Source organism: Coregonus clupeaformis, unplaced genomic scaffold (genome assembly GCF_020615455.1).
Source record: "Coregonus clupeaformis isolate EN_2021a unplaced genomic scaffold, ASM2061545v1 scaf1521, whole genome shotgun sequence".
Classification (NCBI taxonomy): Eukaryota; Metazoa; Chordata; class Actinopteri; order Salmoniformes; family Salmonidae; genus Coregonus; species Coregonus clupeaformis.
Window position 1 is genome coordinate 74,858 of NW_025534975.1, and position 19,033 is coordinate 93,890.

The 19,033-nt window shown below is 44.1% G+C and overlaps 1 protein-coding gene across 2 annotated transcripts; it reads left to right on the plus strand.

The window, feature by feature from the left end:
* The first annotated feature begins 2,002 nt into the window (after window positions 1-2,002).
* Window positions 2,003-8,242, plus strand: LOC121555737 (synaptotagmin-5-like). Of its 2 annotated transcripts, none has more exons than XM_041869566.1 (5): window positions 2,003-2,097; window positions 3,870-4,894; window positions 6,448-6,637; window positions 7,129-7,295; window positions 7,546-8,242. In XM_041869566.1, exons 1-5 carry the CDS (start codon window positions 2,076-2,078, stop codon window positions 7,693-7,695), a joined length of 1,554 nt encoding a protein of 517 aa, XP_041725500.1. In that variant the 5' UTR covers window positions 2,003-2,075; the 3' UTR covers window positions 7,696-8,242. The 2 variants fall into 2 exon arrangements, with proteins under 2 accessions (XP_041725500.1, XP_041725501.1); XM_041869567.1 differs by having other exon boundaries at window positions 6,463-6,637.
* The last annotated feature ends 10,791 nt before the right edge of the window (window positions 8,243-19,033 follow it).

A 19,033-nucleotide genomic window follows, 5' to 3' on the forward strand; every position in this document is an offset into this window, starting at 1 on the left:
ACCTTGGTACATACCAGGTGTGACTGCCGTAAATGACGATAGCTGCTCAGCGAAACTTTCTGGAGAGGCGCTGGAGACAGCGTTTTCAACCACCATCAGCAAAAAAAAACAATTTATGGAATTTCTGGTCGAAGAATGATGTCGAATCCCTCCAATAGAGTTCCGGAATCTAGAATCTATGCCAAGGCGCATTGAAGCTGTTCTGGTGGCTCATGGTGGCCCAACGCCCTACTAAGAAACGTTATATTGGTGTTTCCTTTATTTTGGCAGTTAACTGTAGATTCAAATAAAGTTCCTATTTATCAAATTAGGCAGAATTCTGTATTTTTGGCTGGTGTCAAAATGACCCCAAAGGACTAGATTTTTTATAAGTGCATATTTTGGTTCAGAAAAACTAAACAATGATTTAGATTTATTAAGAACAAGTTGATTGACAAAGTCATGAAAACTTTGAAGAATTTGGTCTATGATCAAACATATGCATCTGGGATCAATATGACCCCAGTTAGTAGTATGAGTGTTAACTAGGTTCCTGGATATTGTTGACATTGCTCTAATGTGCATGATGTACCTTTCACACAACAGTGACTGCTTGTCTGGTAGCTCTGCTGATTGAGCAATAAGAACAAACATTTTACTCACACTGTTAAACTGAGCTAAAATGGTTATAGTTAGATTTATGCCTGCCTATTAATCTGTACTCACTGAACATATTATCTAGCTCCCACGCAAACACTTGTTCACAAAATGTTCACAAAATGCTTTAGGCAAGGCAGTGTTGTTCTGTTGATCTTACTGATTTAATGTTTTTACTATATGGCCGTGATAATATTCAAAGGATTATATCCATAGCACAACACACATGCTTCATAGACAATCAAACTCTAACTCTAAACTATATGATGTGTGATGCCATCAGCAGGCAGGCTTGTGCATTCTTTCAATGTAGATCATTAGAGATAAGGAAATATTGACCTATTCATCCTCATAAAGGTTTACAGAGTATGAAAGTGGATGTAGTTGGAAGGCATCTTCTTATGAAATTATAACAACCATACAGTAGTTGCTTGGGCAAATGCAGTCTAGAAGGCTGGCCAGTGGTGATGGCATATGAAGATGACGTGATGGAGTGTCTTTATGTGAATACGTGATAACTCATTGGATTTGCTCTGTCTTATATGGAGAAATAAAGAGATCTGAGAGGGACTGACAACACACGCAAGCATGCACACGCATGGACGCACAAACAAACAGACAGTTACAATGATTACTCATCCACATCTCAAAGTCAGGGAAGCGTCTTCACAAAAAGGAATAGGATGCATTTTCTGCCCAAAGCGAAGAGCCTGCATACTCTAAATAGATATTCCTTTCCCTATACAAGGGGGAGATGAATTATAAAGGGGATCATACTGTGTGTGTGTGTGTGTGTTTGTGTGTGTGTCCATGTCGAATGTGAGATGGACATGGGGAGGAGGTTGACACAGGACAGAGCGTGGGAGAGGTAGTTGCAGATAATGGGACATGGCAATCTCTAAGTAATGGGTACTATGTGGGCAAAATGCCTGTACCATTTAATAAAGGATAAGTGAGATCTGAGGAAAGACAGCTTTCTTGGCGCAATCTTTGGTCTTTCACTGTGAGTCATACACAGAGAGTGTGTGTTTGTGCGTATGTGTATTCTCTAATTAGGCTACACTATTTAAAGATTATTGATTTGATGTCTTAAAATGTCAGATGTTTCTTAATTAATAACTTTATCTGACTTCATTTGGATCAAGCTACTTTTTTTATTAGGTCATATTGTCAATAAGATATACGATGCTAATTAGCCGCAATGGTTTACTTTTTAGTCCATCATATCCTCCCACGGACTCCCACGAATAGAAAAGGAATACAAGCTTAGTCACCGACCCCTTTGATTGGCTTAAAGGGAGCCGGCTGTCACGTCAATGCAGAGAGCCACTGTGCGAAGGAAATTCCCAGTGCGCGTGCAGGATAAAGCAGGAATGGAACTCACTCACAAACCGCGTTCACGTTGATGCCGGTGGGATATAAAAAAAAATATCAGGAAAATGACGCAATATGCTATTGGAGGTAAGAAACGTAGTTATAATTTTGGTCAGTTCTGTTCCACTTTGAAAGTCAAGTTAAGTTGATAATATCGCAATGGGAATTTCCTTCGCACAGTGGCTCTATGAGCTACATCCTACTGTGAAATAACTGCATTTGCTTGTCTTCATCTTAAGGTTGAAAAATGAGCTTAAACTTTATGAAAACCAATTTATTCATTTAAATTCAACTTCTGTTATGGTGGTGCATAGTCTGCATACTAATGAAAACACATTTTTACGTGGCTATGTAAACATTTGATGAAGATATCGAGGACCAACAGGTTGCAAAGAGCAGGAAATATCAACAGCATGAAGATAACGTCTAATACATTAACGATGTGGTACACCTTTTAATGGGTTTAATTTAAGAATGAACTAAATCATTTTAAATCATGAAAATATACAAGTTCGATTGTGTAAGCTAAAAATAACTGGTGGAAATGTTCTGGTGTAGCTTATATAAATCAGGTTATAAATGCATAAATGTTGCAAATTTTATTTATTTATTAAATAGTATTTATTTTAGTTGGGCTTTTTCTTTCTCTTTTTTATATGTAGTGGTTTAGCAGCCCATGTAACACCTGTCACAGGGAATCAAAGGGCTCTGTTAGAATTTAGAGAGACCAATAGATTTCATTGGAATCATATTAGCATAGGAATTAGTTGGAGCAGTTCATTATAAGGTCCTCCATCAAGAAATTAATATGAGTCATTGCCTCCACTTTAGAGATTTATGTAAACTGGCTAAACATCATCATTCCTGACCCAGTAAAGTCTAATAACACCAGGTTGAAGCATACTGTATTTCATTTGTGGTAACAGCGACCGCATAACAAGTGTTCTATTAGGCTAGTAGCTATCTTATCAATGACTGGGTCTCATCAATGACTGAAATGGACCCAGGCAATAAATTACACCAAGCAATAATATTTTTCCTGATAAGGATCATCGGCTCACTGTCCACAGTAGAGAGCCTTAACCTTTTCCATCCACCATCTGGCCATGATAATGTCTCTGAATTGCCCATGCCCTGGTGAGTCATGATCAGGGTGATCTCTGGTTCACATTCTCCTTGAAAATGACAATTTTTGCAGAGCTTCTCATTCTCAATCAAACAGATTGGGCCTGATGGATGAGTCATAGTCAGAGACTGTCTGTCACCAAGTGTTTACGTTACAGAACAAGTTACTTTTCGGTGTCTGAAATGGCACCCTTTTCTCCTTATAGTGCATTGATTTTGAATAGGGCCCTGGTCAAAAGTAGTGCACTACAAAGGTAATAGGGTGCCATTTCAGACATCCCTTGGTGTCCCGATTACATTGCTTATAAATCTGTAGTCAGTGAGATGAGATGAGAGCTGATATCGCCTCCTACACATTTACTAAGCCTCATTGAAAGCAGGAAATGTGACTCCACCGCATTCAGTTCAGTCTGCTGCTCTGGTTTATATCAAAGCCCATAACGGTGCCAATTTCCATTTTCAAAAGAGAACAATTAGTTAGGATTAGGACCCAAAGACATTTCCTGTTTAATCTCATAATGGATGACGGGTGTAGAAACATAATAAGTTAAGGGCTGTATTGGTAAATAAATAAGGTAAATAGAATTATGTTCAATGATTCATAATGAATAGGAGCAAATTAATGGGGGCCTCTCTCTCTCTCTCTCGCTCACTCTCTCGCTCTCTCGCTCTCTCTCACTCTCTGCATTTTTGAGTCACTAATGTAATTGAAACGTAACCCCTCCTGTGTCCAGTCCACCTGCAGATTCTGCTGGCAGTGGGTCTGGCAGTGTTCTGCTTCTGCCTGGTGCTGGGCTGTCTACTATGTTGGCGGAGAGGGAAGTATCATCCACCAGAGGACAAAGAGGCTGCACTGTCCACTTCCTCAGCCACGTGTGAACGGGTCACTGTGACCCTGACCCCCTCCTCTGGCACCTTACCCATCAAGCAGCAGTATGAGGAGCTAGATGGGGATGTCCTGGACCTCCCCTCCCCCAATAGCAGCTCCTCCCCCTCTGAGGATGACCTCACCGCCCTGCCCTTTGAACCTCGCCCCCGGTCGTCCTCCTCCGAGCTGAGGTCCTCCCCCAGGTCCTGCTTCCCCATGCGTCGCCTCAGCACCCCGGCTGTGTCCTCCTCCTCCCACTACAAGCCTTCAGGCCATGGCCGTGCCTCCCTGCCCTCCATCCCCAAACTGGGCCTAGTCTCCAAGACCCGTCGGGCGCTGGAACGCCGCTGCACTGTGACCGGTGACAACTTCTTGTACAGCGAACAGAGCCGCCTGACCAGCCCTGGCAGTGCCATGCACCCTCCTGGCCCTCAGGGGGAGCTGTCCCAGCCACAGTATGGCTCCAGCTCCAGCTCCATATCCATCCCCACCAAGCCTGCTCCTCTCCTGCACTTCTCCCTGCTCTTCTCCCCGGCACGGGGCACTCTGACCACCAACATCATGGGTCTGTCCGGGGCGGCACGGCGGCGCAGTGGGGTGATCGTACGAGCCAGCCTGCCCCCGCTCTGCCCCTCACCCCAGCAGGGGGCGTCTCGGCGGCCCAGCCTCAGCCCAGAGATACAGTGCCAGAGCCTTGTGCTACAGGTGGGCTCTGTGGAGGAGCTCCGTGCCTGCACCCTCCGGCTGGCTGTGTTCGGCAGGGACTTCTCAGGCCTGAGAGAGACAGCGCTGGGGGAGCTGGAGATGCCTTGTGGGGAGATGGACTGGGAGCCTGACACAACTGTCACCTACACCAGGGAGCTCACCCCCACCAGGAGTAGGCTGAAAAAGGTAACACATTATGCCTGTCATTATACAAGTCTAGGGTACTATCATAGAAATAGAACAACATAGATAGATAGATAGTCATTCTATATCTATGGGCACTATAGCCTCACAATCACTATCAAAACATTTCCCCACAATCTTAGACCTCTTTTTTCAGTTAACTTTACGCACAGCAAAACTACACACACTGGGGCTATGAATAGCCCATATCATGTTTTATCAATGAGGGAGTGTGTCAGGCTAGTCTAATCAGAACAAGGTCTGGGCCAGCGGCCATTAGCAGTTTTTCCACTGTTGTTGGACATGGTGACATTGTAGTTTGTGACTGGAGAGCAAACATGTGGAGTGCAGTGAGCAGTGTGCCGTGTCCTCTGTGGTGCTGTGGCGGATGTGCCAGAAGGCATTACTGACAGCCTGAGCTGGCGAGGGTGTGGGTGAGAGGGACAGAGCTAGGCCTCTGGCGCTGGGCTGAGCGGGCTTGGTGATGTATGAATGGACATTCTGTAGACACCATGTCATATTAGTGGATCTCTGCATGAAGCTGGATGGCAGCATGCAGGCACCTCTGATCTCAGCTACAAGGCACAGAGAGATGTCATCCATACTGACCATGTGAATGTGGGAAACGTCACGTGTATGAAGCTCAATGAGTTATCATCCAATGAGAAAATGAATAGAAGTTGAGAGATGGTAGCTGATAGGTGAGGTGATGATGTTGTTGTGATTTCTAATGGTACTGTAGTGGTGCAATGAGATCAGATTAATGTCGCCATATTACTGTAATCCGTTAGCATTATAACCCTATTGTTGACATCATATGGGAGGCCAGGGACTGACGTGGCAGGGTTTTGGAGCTGGTGCAGAGTACCAAGGGACCAAAGTAATGTACCCTCACAGACAGGGTGGTCACTTTAGCTTTGTGACGTCCGGAACCAATGGGTTCGTCAGCCCACTTACAGGTTACTCAGCATTTGACTCTGCAATGTCATGCTTTAGTCCGAGGGGACATCGGTGGCCCTTGTCCTGGCTGAGTCACAGAGATACAGACAGAGGCAGTCAATACAATTATTGGAATTGGATGAACATGCTAGTGTGTGGTTGTGGGAAAAAACTATTAGAAAATACTGTGTTGAGTTGAGTGACACAGAGTGGGGTCTCTTGAGCAAAATGACTACTGACTGAGAGACAGAGCGAGTGACGTGAATCTCCCTTGTTGGGTGATCTCCCATTAGACTCCACTGGTGTCACAAACACTGGCAGGCTCACAGCTGCATGCTCACTAGGTCTGGGCCCAGGGTGCTGTCGGCTCTAAATAAGCAACTAATGAGATTCATTATGCTTTTTGTGAAATGAATCTCATGGACACTGTAAAAGACTAGATCAACATGTTAAGGATGATACCCTTGTAGCGCTCTAGTGTTTAGCGCCAACAACATGTCATTATTTTTATCCTGTGTTTTGTACTTCAGTCACCTCGGGACACAAAGAAAGAACATCTGCTTAATAAAACAACACAACAACAACACTGTGTTCCTCTTTTCCTGTTCTTAACTCAGCCTCTCCCCTCCCAGAGTACGAGTTCCCAGGAGACGTTGGGTCGTAGGAAGAGTTCGCTCTGTGCTTCTCCACGGGCCCTGGGTCAGCTCTTCATTCTGCTGCAGTACCAGACACTGGCCCACCGCATCAAAGTGATGGTCCGCAAGGCTGAGAATCTGGCCAAACTCTCCCGGATGCCAGGAGCAGCAGGTATGACATGTTCATTTAGCTTTTACCCCAAGCAACATACAGAACTGTCCACATTGACAGTGATACACATGCAGGAATCAATACCACAACTCTGGGGTTGCCAGCACTATGCTTAAAGCCACTGAGCCATTATTTAGAACCACCCCAGTTAAGCCCTCGACCTCACAATCCCATATCCAGTCCCAGCCACAGTACAAGCCTTAGTTACAGTCATATTCCCAGGCCCCTGCCGCCCTGATTGAGCTCCTTATGAGATTGCAGATACTGATGGGCCTCCTGTAATTTCCTGTAATTTTCTCTCTCTCTCTCTCTCTCTCTCTCTCTCTCTCTCTCTCTCTCTCTCTCTCTCTCTCTCTCTCTCTCTCTCTCTCTCTCTCTCTCTCTCTCTCTCTCTCTCTCTCTCTCTCTCTCTCTCTCTCTCTCTCTCTCTCTCTCTCTCTCTCTCTCTCTCTCTCTCTCTCATGTTGATTGTTGCTCTCATGTCCCTACAGATCACTACGTAGTCATCAACCTGCGTCAGGATGGGAAGGTGATCAGTACTAAGGTGACCAAAGGGGCGGGAGGACACAACGCTGTGTGGAACGCTCCCTTTCTCTTTGACCTGCCTGTTGGTGACATCACTCAGCTGCCTCTTGCTCTGGAGTTCATCATCATGCAGGTAGGAATGACTCAGTGGTGAAGAATTAGGAGAGTGCAACCACGGATAATGTAATAACAGATAATGTAATAACTTGTTTGTCCACAGTTTTTATTACATCCTCAATTATGTTACAAGTCTTCCATCAAATGTGTCTTCTGTGCATTTGCGTCTTACAACTATCTGTATGTTCTTTTTCTACAAAATAAATGTCTCAGACTTACTGTATATGGTCAGAGAGCAACCAATGAAACAGCTATCTCTCCAACAGGGGCGGCTCTACACGAAGAGCAGCATGCTGGGCCGTGTGTTGATTGGCTGCGAGGCCCCGGAGGCAGGACAGGGACACTGGAGGGACATGTGCAGTCAGGGACAGGTGGAGACAGCGCACTGGCACCCCATCACACCAGAAGTCTTTTAAGACTTTAGAACGGACCTTATGGAGGTGTCAGGAGGGTCAGGACGTTGCTGGAGAGAGGACAGGTGATAGAGGGCTTGCCAGACTAATGGGACACACACAAAGGACGGACAGCAAATGGACAATCGGTGGTGGCGTCTGTAAACATATTGTGATGTCATTGTATTTAGACTTGTAGTATCTGATACTTACTGTTCCACACTGCCCTAACAGTGAGATACAGGCCACAGGACAGACTGCCACTACTGCTGTATGATACCATTTGCATGGATTTGTGTTAAATATTGGTGTTGTTTGTATCCTAGAGAAAAATCTGTCAGTCTCACACATCTTTAAAGCTGGAATCCTTAATTGAAACAACAGCAAAGTGGCCCTCCACCTGTGTTTTGGTAAAACGCTGAGGGATGAGCCTGGAGAAAGATAACCACTCTCAAATTCATAGTCAGGACTGAACATCCATGATATAAAAAGTATAATTCGAACCATGTTTTGAGGCTATACAGTGTTTGTTTACATTTACATTGTTTACAAACATGGAGTAAAACAAGCTTGTATTTTGGGTTCTGATGGAGTATGACAGTTGAAATAAGCTCATGAGGCATTTACAAATTAGATTTTTCAAGAATCAATGGGTATATACTGTATCATTAATTGATATGTGCAAAAATGGATGTAGCAACTAGGGATTTCAACTTTAAGGACCATTGTCTGAATTTGCTCTACTGTCAATGATTCTTAAATCATGGCCAAAACACTTATTGAGTCATGGCCAAAACACTTATTGAGTCATGGCCAAAACACTTCTACTTGTGGTTTACTGTGACGTTCTGTGTCAGTATTTGTCCTCAGCAGTGATCTCTGCTTGCTTTGTTTGTGATGTGCTCTTGTGGTACTTTTGGTCTGTGCTACTTGCATGATTGGGATCTTTGCCAGACATTAGCGTTATTGAAAAAGTGACATTGATCGTCATGTGCTATACTCTGTCATGCGCTACTCATCCACCATCCACTGTGGCTCTCCAGGAGCAGTCGCAGGATGATAACAGACATATGTACAGTACTTGTGTAGGTGTTTTCCTGAATCATTACATACCATAAATCTTTACCTGGATATGATCAAGCCTGTACCAGGGAACCACTCCAAACACCTTCATGAAGACAGGAGTCTGAAAATGATTTGCATTCATCAATCAGCCATCAATTGATTACTGTAACTATGTAGGCATGCCTTTTTAAGGGACTTATACTGTACACATTCTGTCATGGGACTTTCATTTCTTTTAATCAGCATTGACAAATGGAATGCCTGTCTTGTATTGCTAAAATTGCATATTTATGCCTTTGCTTTTTAACAGAGAAAGCTCTCACAGTTGACATATAACTCGGAATTAAAGTGATGTGATGAAGATACCATATGCTCTGTCATATTTACAGATAGTATATGTACCATGCACTAGAATATTACATGCACCTAACATTATTACAAGAAAGAATACCACAGTTGACTAGTGGAGTAAAATGCCTGATATGGAAAGAGATGTTTGGAAAACTTGTAAATCTTCAGTTTAGCTCCATCGTTTCTTATGTAGTGCTGATGGCATGCCTTTTGATGGATCTAAATATCCATATGTACCAGTGTTGCTTCCCTCCCTCTCCTTGCCCCAACCTGGGCTCAAACCAGGGACCCTCTGAACACATCAACAACTGCCTTACACGAAGCATCATTAGCTGTCGCTCCACACACTACAACTACTTCAAGGTCTCAGAGTGAGTGACGTCACTGATTGAAATGCTACTAGCGCGCACCGCTAACTAGCTAGCCATTTCACACCGGTTACACATAGATTGAGTTTAAAGTGCAAAGATGATGTATTCCAACACCTAGGGTGCTCTTATGTCATGATTGATGATTATTCAGAGAGCCATCACAATTTGTAAATACATGTGGGATATTTTTGTATCTCAGAGGGTTAGTCAGCTGAAAAGAGATCTCACTTAATTATCTGCATCATGCCAACTCAATGAGTCGCACAGCTCTACTGATCTTTCTACTACTGTATGTGCGGCCCCCACACTGAAATTGTGGTTCCGGATATCAATTTATAGCTCAATCACTTATATAGCACTTATATTGAATGTGACAGACAGGACATATTTACTGTTGAATGGTCTATGCTGGAGTAGGAGTTGAGAGTTAGAAAAAATATTAATTCTATATGGGTTTAATCTAGTAGAAATAAAACATGCCAATGTAAACAGTGAAGGTAAGGTTTGATCTGTGATTTCTATGAAAGCCCTTCACGTGATACCACAATGTCATTATTTCATTTTTCATTTCTCTAATCTGCCACTTTCCCAGGCAAGGTATCTTAATGGGTGTTTGATTATATGTTCTCATTCCCTTAACTCTGTGTGAACCCGTGCTTACACTGCACAGTAGAAACATACTGTTGCCTGCACTACATCTAAACAGGAGTATAGGTTTCAGGATTATGGTAAAATTAGAGCGATTCACAGGATTTGAGAAAGTAGCATGGAATGCAAATACCTCCAAAAGGTTTTGGATATCTCTGCATATTTGTAGAGCAAGTATCAACTATTGCTGAAGGCTAACTCGCTGTCACCTTCTAAAGGTTCACCCATTAAAAGAGACAGCAAAGAAAGACATGTCTTCAAATATAGTTAATAAGACGTGTTATTCAAGAGTCAACACACTCTCATATAAAATACAGTACGTCATGACCCCCTTTCAGTATTCTCACATTGCGAACATCATCCATATCTATCCACAGCAACACACCAATTATCATAATTATAAGTTCTAGAGTGGCCATAATAGGAAGTGGATCCAGTCCCTGGTAGCTGTCTGTCCATTAGCTGGACTCATACAGGCAATACAGACCAGCTGGAGCTGCACCAGACACTCACTCGCTCGCTCACTCTCTTTCTCTCTCTCTCTCTCTCTCTGCGAACATCACACTTATTGATCCTGGTTATGAGCGGAAGCAGAGTAAGGGAAGATCAATAACCTTGGCTCTTGGCAAGGCGGGTAAAGACACAGAGGGAGGTGACTCACCTTGAGGGGACAGCTGTATTTAAGAGAGAGGTTTCTTCCCCCTACCCCACCACCCCCAGAAATAACTAATTAGTAAGAGGCCGGTGGACGGAGAGTAAAGGTCAGTGAGTAGGTGTCTCAGGGGAGACACAGAGTTTGGCTGAATATTAGTGTACATGGTCCACATATTTTCTGTTGTTGTTGTATATTAGGATCCCCATTACCTACTGCACATGTAGCAGCTACTCTTCCTTGGGTCCACATAAAACATACAAATACATGACAAAGTACAGAACAGTTATAGACAAGAGCAACATAAGATATTACATTACATTCAAAATAAAAAATATATAGGAAAGACACCAAGAGACAACAAAAATTATATTTACACACTATTCATATATACATATTCGTCTTCTTATATACAGTACCGTTAAATTAGATCTATAGAAAGAGGTGATACAATGTTTTTTAAAGCTAAACATTTTTTTTTTAAACAGAACATTCCACGATGACATGGCTCTATACATAACTGAGCAACGCATTCAATCAGCTTTTGGTTTGGGTACCGTGAAGAAACCCATAGTGGTGTGTCTGGTGGGGTATGTATGTCTGTTTGAAGTGTATGCAAATAGATTATACAAGTGGTTAGGCCTTTTCAACACACAAATGTTTATTTAAAGAATCTTGAAGAGAAGGAGTCAATTTCTCCTCAACCCTCAACCATGTTGTTAATGTTAGTTCGGTGAGTGCAGTTAAGGGCAGTAGAGGTGCGTGGGTAAAATCACTGGGGAAGCCAAGCTTGAATAAAATGCCATATTACGACCTACAGTGGGGAAAAAAAGTATTTAGTCAGCCACCAATTGTGCAAGTTCTCCCACCTAAAAAGATGAGAGAGGCCTGTAATATTCATCATAGGTACACGTCAACTATGACAGACAAATTGAGAAAAAAAATTCCAGAAAATTACATTGTAGGATTTTTAATGAATTTCTTTGCAAATTATGGTGGAAAATAAGTATTTTCAGCCAAAATACGAAATACTACCTAAGACTGAAACAAAAACGAAACAGGGAGAACACTTCTCAAGTACCTGTACATAGAGCTCCGATCAGACACTGATTAGTACTGCTGGACATAGAGAAACTAGCAGAGAAAACGGAGCAAGGGAACACAGGGAAGTACACAGGTGAAAATACACAGATGAACCGATAGACACAGGTGACAACAATAGGATGATTAGTCCCGACTGTGAGTGAGGAGGTGCCTAAGGTTGTCGGAGGATGACACCTAGTGGGTCGCTCCGGAACTGCGATCCCCTCCTGTAACAATTTAACTGTACTGCACACGGCCCCAGCCGTTCGTCCGGCAACGGAATGTTGTTATCAGCCCTGGGTCCAGAATGTCCCTCCTGGGCACCCAGGACTGCTCCTCTGGCCCATAACCCTCCCAGTCCATCAGAAATTGGAGACTCCTCCCCACCCGCTGGCAGTCCAGGATCCGGTCCACAGTAAAAGCCGGCTGCCCTCCGACGAGGAATGTGGGGTGTATCCGCATGGTGGGGGGAAATTGCAGGCTGTAGGCCACTGGGTTGACTCGCCGGACCACTCTGAATGGCCCGACGAACCGGGGGACAGCTTCCTGGAGAGCCACACCCTCTGTCCCGGGCGAAAGACTGGGGCTGGGCGACGCCTGCGGTTGGCCTGATGTTGAGACCTGACCGAGGCCTGCTTAAGCGCCGCCTGTACCTGCCTCCAGGTGCGGCGACAGCTACTGATGTGGGACTGACAGGACCGCCGCCTCCTCCTCTTGCTCGGGGAATAGGGGGTTTTGGAACCCGTATTGGCACTGGAAGGGGGACAGGCCGGTGGACGAGCATAGAAGGGTGTTGTGGGCGTACTCCACCCACACCAGTCGCTGACTCCACGTAGCTGGGTTGCTGGAGGCGTAGCACCTCAGCAGCCCCTCCAGATCCTGGTTGACGCGCTCCGTCTGCCCGTTCGATTGGGGATGGAAGCCGGAAGACAAGCTGACGGAGGTGGCCCCGTCCGACACCACATCTTGGGGAAGGCCATGGACCCGGAAAACGTGCTGCACCACCAACTTAGCCGTTTCCCGGGCCGACGGGAGTTTGGGAAGGGGAATGAAGTGGGCAGCCTTCGAGAACCGGTCCACAACGACCAGGATGACTGTGTATCAATCAGAGGGGGGTAGGGTGGAAATGAAATCCAGCTAGATGTGGGACCAGGGGCGCTTGGGGATAGGCAGGGGTCGGAGCAGCACTGCCGCGGGCTGACGTGAGCTCTTCGTGTGCGCGCACACCGGGCAAGCAGCCACGAAGGCGCAAGCAGGGGCGGTGTGTTCATTAGGGCGATATGGGCGACGCACTGCCAAACGAGAAAAGGAAGGGATTTTTTTTCTAATCAATTATATCACGGCAACAGTAGTTATTAGTGTTCTAATCTAGACGTCTGATCTGCCACTAAATGTCAAATCAGGCTAAAGTCGTGCTTCAAATGGCCCCGCCCGTTTTGGGGCGATTTCAGTCAGGTTGAAAATCGCCCAGAAGTGTCTCATAGCCTCTCATGTAAAATCTTTTATTTTTCAAATATCAGAGCTTTCAATACAATCTCTATGGGTTCCGGGAGGGCTTGCACTTACGCGCTTTCGTCATACGTAACATAACTAAGAAAAAAGCGGGTAGCAGCGTCAATCAAGATGGCTAGCGTTCAGTGCAACTCGATTGTCTCTTTGAAAGAAGTTCGTTTTTGTCGGCGAACAAATCAAGATAAATTGGCAACGAAACAATTAGGACCTCCCAGACCAAATTTAATAATTCAACAGGTTTCTACTAAAGGGGGAAAGTCCTACACGCGAGGATTTTCCAAAAATTTGGGCTGTCAAAGACCCACATGGATAGCTGTTTGAGATTGTCTGCTTTGGGGAGAGTGAACATTGCCACTCAACTGGATGAGGGATACAGGCTAGCTGTCCGCCGCCACAACGATGAGGTTAGCAAGAACCGCCACATCCTCAGCCGGCTAATCCAGTGTGTGAAGTTTTGCGGAGTGTTTGAGTTAGCTTTGCGAGGCAAAGATGAAACGGAGGGCTCCACCAACCCTGGTATTTTTCTTGGACTTGTCAACTTTGTGGCACAATTAGATGAGGTGTTTGATGACCATCTTAAAAATGCTAAAGTTTTCAAGGGCACATCAAAGACCATTCAAAACGAGCTATTGGAGTGTATGCTAGCGGTCATGAGGGAACATATTGTGGAGGAGGTGAAGTCGGCGAACTTCGTAGCTATCCAAGCTGACGAGACCACGGACGTTTCTACACAGACACAGCTGGTGCTTGTGCTGAGGTACATAGATAGCAAGAAGATTTTATTTTTTTCCTGGGGCTTTTTCACAAAATCATGCCCCACGTCGACATTCTGTACCAGAAGCTACAGAAGAAGGACATCGATGCTGTCTTCATCAAACGTGCCCTCGACAGCTTCACAAGGAGTGTGCAGGCCATAAGGTAAGATTAAACAATATCATTCGATCTTTCTCAAAGCAGAGCTTTATTTGAAAATGTATGCATGAAAGGAGACATCATCATATTTACAAATCTATACAATTGGCCAGAATATGGTTGTTAATTTTTACAAAGCCATACAGATAGCTGTGTTTACCTTTTCTAGAAATTATTTTCAAATTCTGTTTTCAGGCAAAATGTCTATCACTGTTCATTTTCACAAATCTATACAAGAGGGAAGAATATGGAAGTCTATAAAAATTTCTTATTACCAATAACTTGCATCAATGTTTTCAGTAGCCTCTATCAAAAGCTCCTGCTTGCTTGTTGTGAATTATGCTCAGGTGCACATATTTCCAATTCAACCATGAGGCCTTTTTGAAGCAAGTAATGTGTATATCAGTATTGACTTATATGCTGCCCCTGTCTTCATGTTGTTGCTGGACATATCTTTTTTTAAATGTGTGTAGGTCACCTAAATCATCAGAAAAATTGCCCCCCCTGAGAATTTTTTCAGGAGCCGCCACTGGGCGCAAGTATCCCCCTTCATCACCAGGACAGTACGCCGTGTAATGAAACCCGACCCCAACGGCCTGCCGTCCAGGCCCATGACCGGAACCGGCTCGGCGAGGGAGAGTAACGGAATGCTCCACCCTTGGGCCAGCCCCGCGTCCATCAGGTTTCCCGCGGCCCCAGAATCCACCAGTGCATGTGCCCGATGCGCAGCGCGTGCCCACTGAACCCTGACGGGGAGAAAGGTCTGGGAATGACTTTGCCAGACAGTATAAAGAGTGATTATGACTAATACCACATGATGACATACACCCTGAGGAGGTCAAAGACAGGTTGGGTGACAGGTAGACAGGTAGCTTCTCTCTGTAGATCGATGGCAGGACTCACTTGGCTGATGACACAGCCACAGGATCAATGTAGAACTGGTCAGCCAGTAACTGTTCTTTAAAGGACAGAGCCATCTACAAAGAGAAAATGAGGTTCCAGCTGCCATCACTTACAGCAGTGGTTGGCAAAGTCTTTGGCTTGAGGGCCACATTAGTATTTTGAAATTCAATAAAGGGCTGCATATACTTTTTTGGGGGACCGATTTGTTCATTCAAATCAATTTGTGGGCCAGAAAGAGGGCAGTAATTTGAAAATATATTGGTCCATTATCATTTTTATATACTTTCTATCTAGTTAGACGTTCAAGTGTGGCCTGGAGTGTATTTTAAACACCCAAAAAACTGTTTTCAATTATTTCTTTATACAAAATCACTCGCGGGCCCATCCCTGATTTACAGTGTAAATCATAACATATGTCACAATAGTTCACAAATGCCCAAATATTGATCTTTATGTATTGTTCTGTATAGAATTGACAAAAAAATGGTAATGAAATGTTTTGTGAGGGGGAGAGAAATGGGTCACTGGTAAGTGGGTGTACAGATCAGATCATACAGAATATCCCCCTTCCCCCCTTTTTAAATGTTTAAAAGGAGATCTGATTTACCGACCTCCTTACAGTAAGCATTGCACTGTTTTATCACAGAGACAGTGGGAAATACAGAGAGAGGATAGACAGTAGTAGGGACAAAGACTGAGTGGCCGAGATGGGGCTCGAACCCCCGTCGCCATGGGGGTATGTGTGGTCCAGAGTCGGAGGCGTTACCGCTGCACAAGACTCCGGCACCATACAGTAGATTCTAGAGAACTTGGATTCTGTTGGAACCCCTAGCCCTAGCCTCAATCACAACCTTAACTCTAACCCTAATCCTAGCTTCATGTCCACATCCCGGTTCAACCCTAACCCTCAACCACAAGCGCAACCGTAAACCTAACCCTAACCCTAGCTTCATGTCCACATCCCGGTTCAACCCTAACTCCAGGTAGCTGCAGGTAACTGCGCTTAACTGTCGGCTCAGAGAGAGTACTGCTTGATGTTTGTTTCTTTGATAATTGGTGAAACTGCTGAGAAAACATTGAATATGATTAACTTTTGTCTGAAAGTGAGCGGTAACTATACATAAATGTGTGATTATTAAAAATATATATATTTAGGTGAAAAGCATTTCTTGCTGTAACTACATGAATCTTTGAGGCTTTGTGACCACTAGGTGTCATGATTGGCATGGATAAGCAAGCACCATGCTCAGTACAACATGGAATCTAAATAAGACAATGGTCAGAACATGGTTTGATTTCACTGAAGGTAGCGAAGGGATTTGGTGCATTAGGCCTGTGCAAGTTCAACAGTGATGACTTATGACCTGTTTAGAATGCTTTAAAACATATGTTTCTTGACAGTAAACCTAGTATGTGTCAAAAAGATTTAGATAAAATAGTACCCAATATATTAGGGAGTTTACCTCCAGTTTGATTAATGGTTTTGCTTGGTCCTTTGGGCTGCATAATAAATCTAGCTGATGTTGAAACACACATCTTCCCAAATGAATATCCTGATGCATTTTTGTCTCATCAAGATTTCTGGCTGGTTCTTAAAAATGTTATTTTATTGCATCTTGGAAACCAATACTTAGTAATGAATGAGTGGAGACGAGCACACTCCATCTGTGGCCCTGCCAGGTCTGAGTCTTCCAGGCCAGCGATTGTCTTCGCCCTGGCAGAGGTTTAGTGTGTCTCCACCCGGGCCACCATGAGCAGGATTCTGCCGGAGTCTGCCGGACCCACTGGGGCATTGCTGGTGACTCCTGCAGGGGAAAATGCATGAAAGTCAAAGGGCTCAGTGGGATCTTCCAGGGCTCAGTGTGTCCTTTCCACATCCCTCTGAAGGGGTATACTAGGAGACAGCCCGGCGCTGAGCCTGGACACAGCTGTGCTGTGAGGAGGACCTCCAGATGTGGCCTGACTGGTCCTTACTGGCTGTTTCCCCATTCATATCTAGGTCTGTCCTCAGTCAGTCTGTAGGATCCCTAACCAGTCACTACAATCTGTGTTTGGGTGTAAACACTGTCATTGGTAGTGAGTTTGATGTTTTACTGTCCCAGCATGGACCAGGCCATTACTGTGTGAATACTTACAGTGGGGAAAAAAGTATTTAGTCAGCCACCAATTGTGCAAGTTCTCCCACTTAAAAAGATGAGAGAGGCCTGTAATTTTCATCATAGGTACACGTCAACTATGACAGACAAAATGAGAAAAGAAATTCCAGAAAATCTTTATTTGTAAATTATGGTGGAAAATAAGTATTTGGTCAATAACAAAAGTTTCTCAATACTTTGTTATATACCCTTTGTTGGCAATGACACAGGTCAAACGTTTTCTGTAAGTCTTCACAAGGTTTTCACACACTGTTGCTGGTATTTTGGCCCATTCCTCCATGCAGATCTCCTCTAGAGCAGTGATGTTTTGGGGCTGTCGCTGGGCAACACGGACTTTCAACTCCCTCCAAAGATTTTCTATGGGGTTGAGATCTGGAGACTGGCTAGGCCACTCCAGGACCTTGAAATGCTTCTTACGAAGCCACTCCTTCATTGCCCGGGCGGTGTGTTTGGGATCATTGTCATGCTGAAAGACCCAGCCACATTTCATCTTCAATGCCCTTGCTGATGGAAGGAGGTTTTCACTCAAAATCTCACGATACATGGCCCCATTCATTCTTTCCTTTACACGGATCAGTCGTCCTGGTCCCTTTGCAGAAAAACAGCCCCAAAGCATGATGTTTCCACCCCCATGCTTCACAGTAGGTATGGTGTTCTTTGGATGCAACTCAGCATTCTTTGTCCTCCAAACACGACGAGTTGAGTTTTTACCAAAAAGTTATATTTTGGTTTCATCTGACCATATGACATTCTCCCAATCCTCTTCTGGATCATCCAAATGCACTCTAGCTAACTTGTATGTCTTCCAGATTTATTTTTTATTTATTTTCCATTTCCTAATAATTGCTCCCACAGTTGATTTCTTCAAACCAAGCTGCTTACCTATTGCAGATTCAGTCTTCCCAGCCTGGTGCAGGTCTACAATTTTGTTTCTGGTGTCCTTTGACAGCTCTTTGGTCTTGGCCATAGTGGAGTTTGGAGTGTGACTGTTTGAGGTTGTGGACAGGTGTCTTTTATACTGATAACAAGTTCAAACAGGTGCCATTAATACAGGTAACGAGTGGAGGACAGAGGAGCCTCTTAAAGAAGAAGTTACAGGTCTGTGAGAGCCAGAAATCTTGCTTGTTTGTAGGTGACGAAATGCTTATTTTCCACCATAATTTGCAAATAAATTCATAAAAAATCCTACAATGTAATTTTCTGGAGAAAAAAATTCTCAATTTGTCTGTCATAGTTGACGTGTACCTATGATGAAAATTACAGGCCTCTCTCATCTTTTTAAGTGGGAGAACTTGCACAATTGGTGGCTGACTAAATACTTTTTTTCCCCACTGTAGCTGGATTGATGGATGAGATCAGATAGACTCGAATGGATACAGACTGAGGTTTACATCTTGTGACTGTTGATGGCTATTGCCCTTTAATTTAAGTCTATGCTACTGCCGCTCTGTTGCCCATGTCATCCATGTCTGAAATATGAGTCCTCTAAAATGTCTCTTGCCCATTAATAATTATAGGAAAACAAACCTCTTGCTTTTATGTCCAAATTGGTCAAACAGAAAAATGCTAGGTATTATTTGCAACCATCTCGTGACCTATTCCCAGACTCTCTCATGACCCTCTGAAATCTAAGGGACGACAATGCTGCTATTCCAGCTTTTGAGGCTTGAATTATTGCTTGGGCTTCAAATGGAAAATATATATGGTAA

What these genes read in the sequence shown, in the direction of transcription:
- LOC121555737 (XM_041869566.1), top strand. Translation starts at nt 2,076, where the DNA reads ATGACGCAATATGCTATTGGAG. An exon ending in CCAGGAGTAGGCTGAAAAAG is followed by an intron (nt 4,895 to 6,447) that starts GTAACACATTAT and finishes TTCTTAACTCAG; the next exon opens with CCTCTCCCCTCCCAGAGTAC. An exon ending in CCGGATGCCAGGAGCAGCAG is followed by an intron (nt 6,638 to 7,128) that starts GTATGACATGTT and finishes ATGTCCCTACAG; the next exon opens with ATCACTACGTAGTCATCAAC.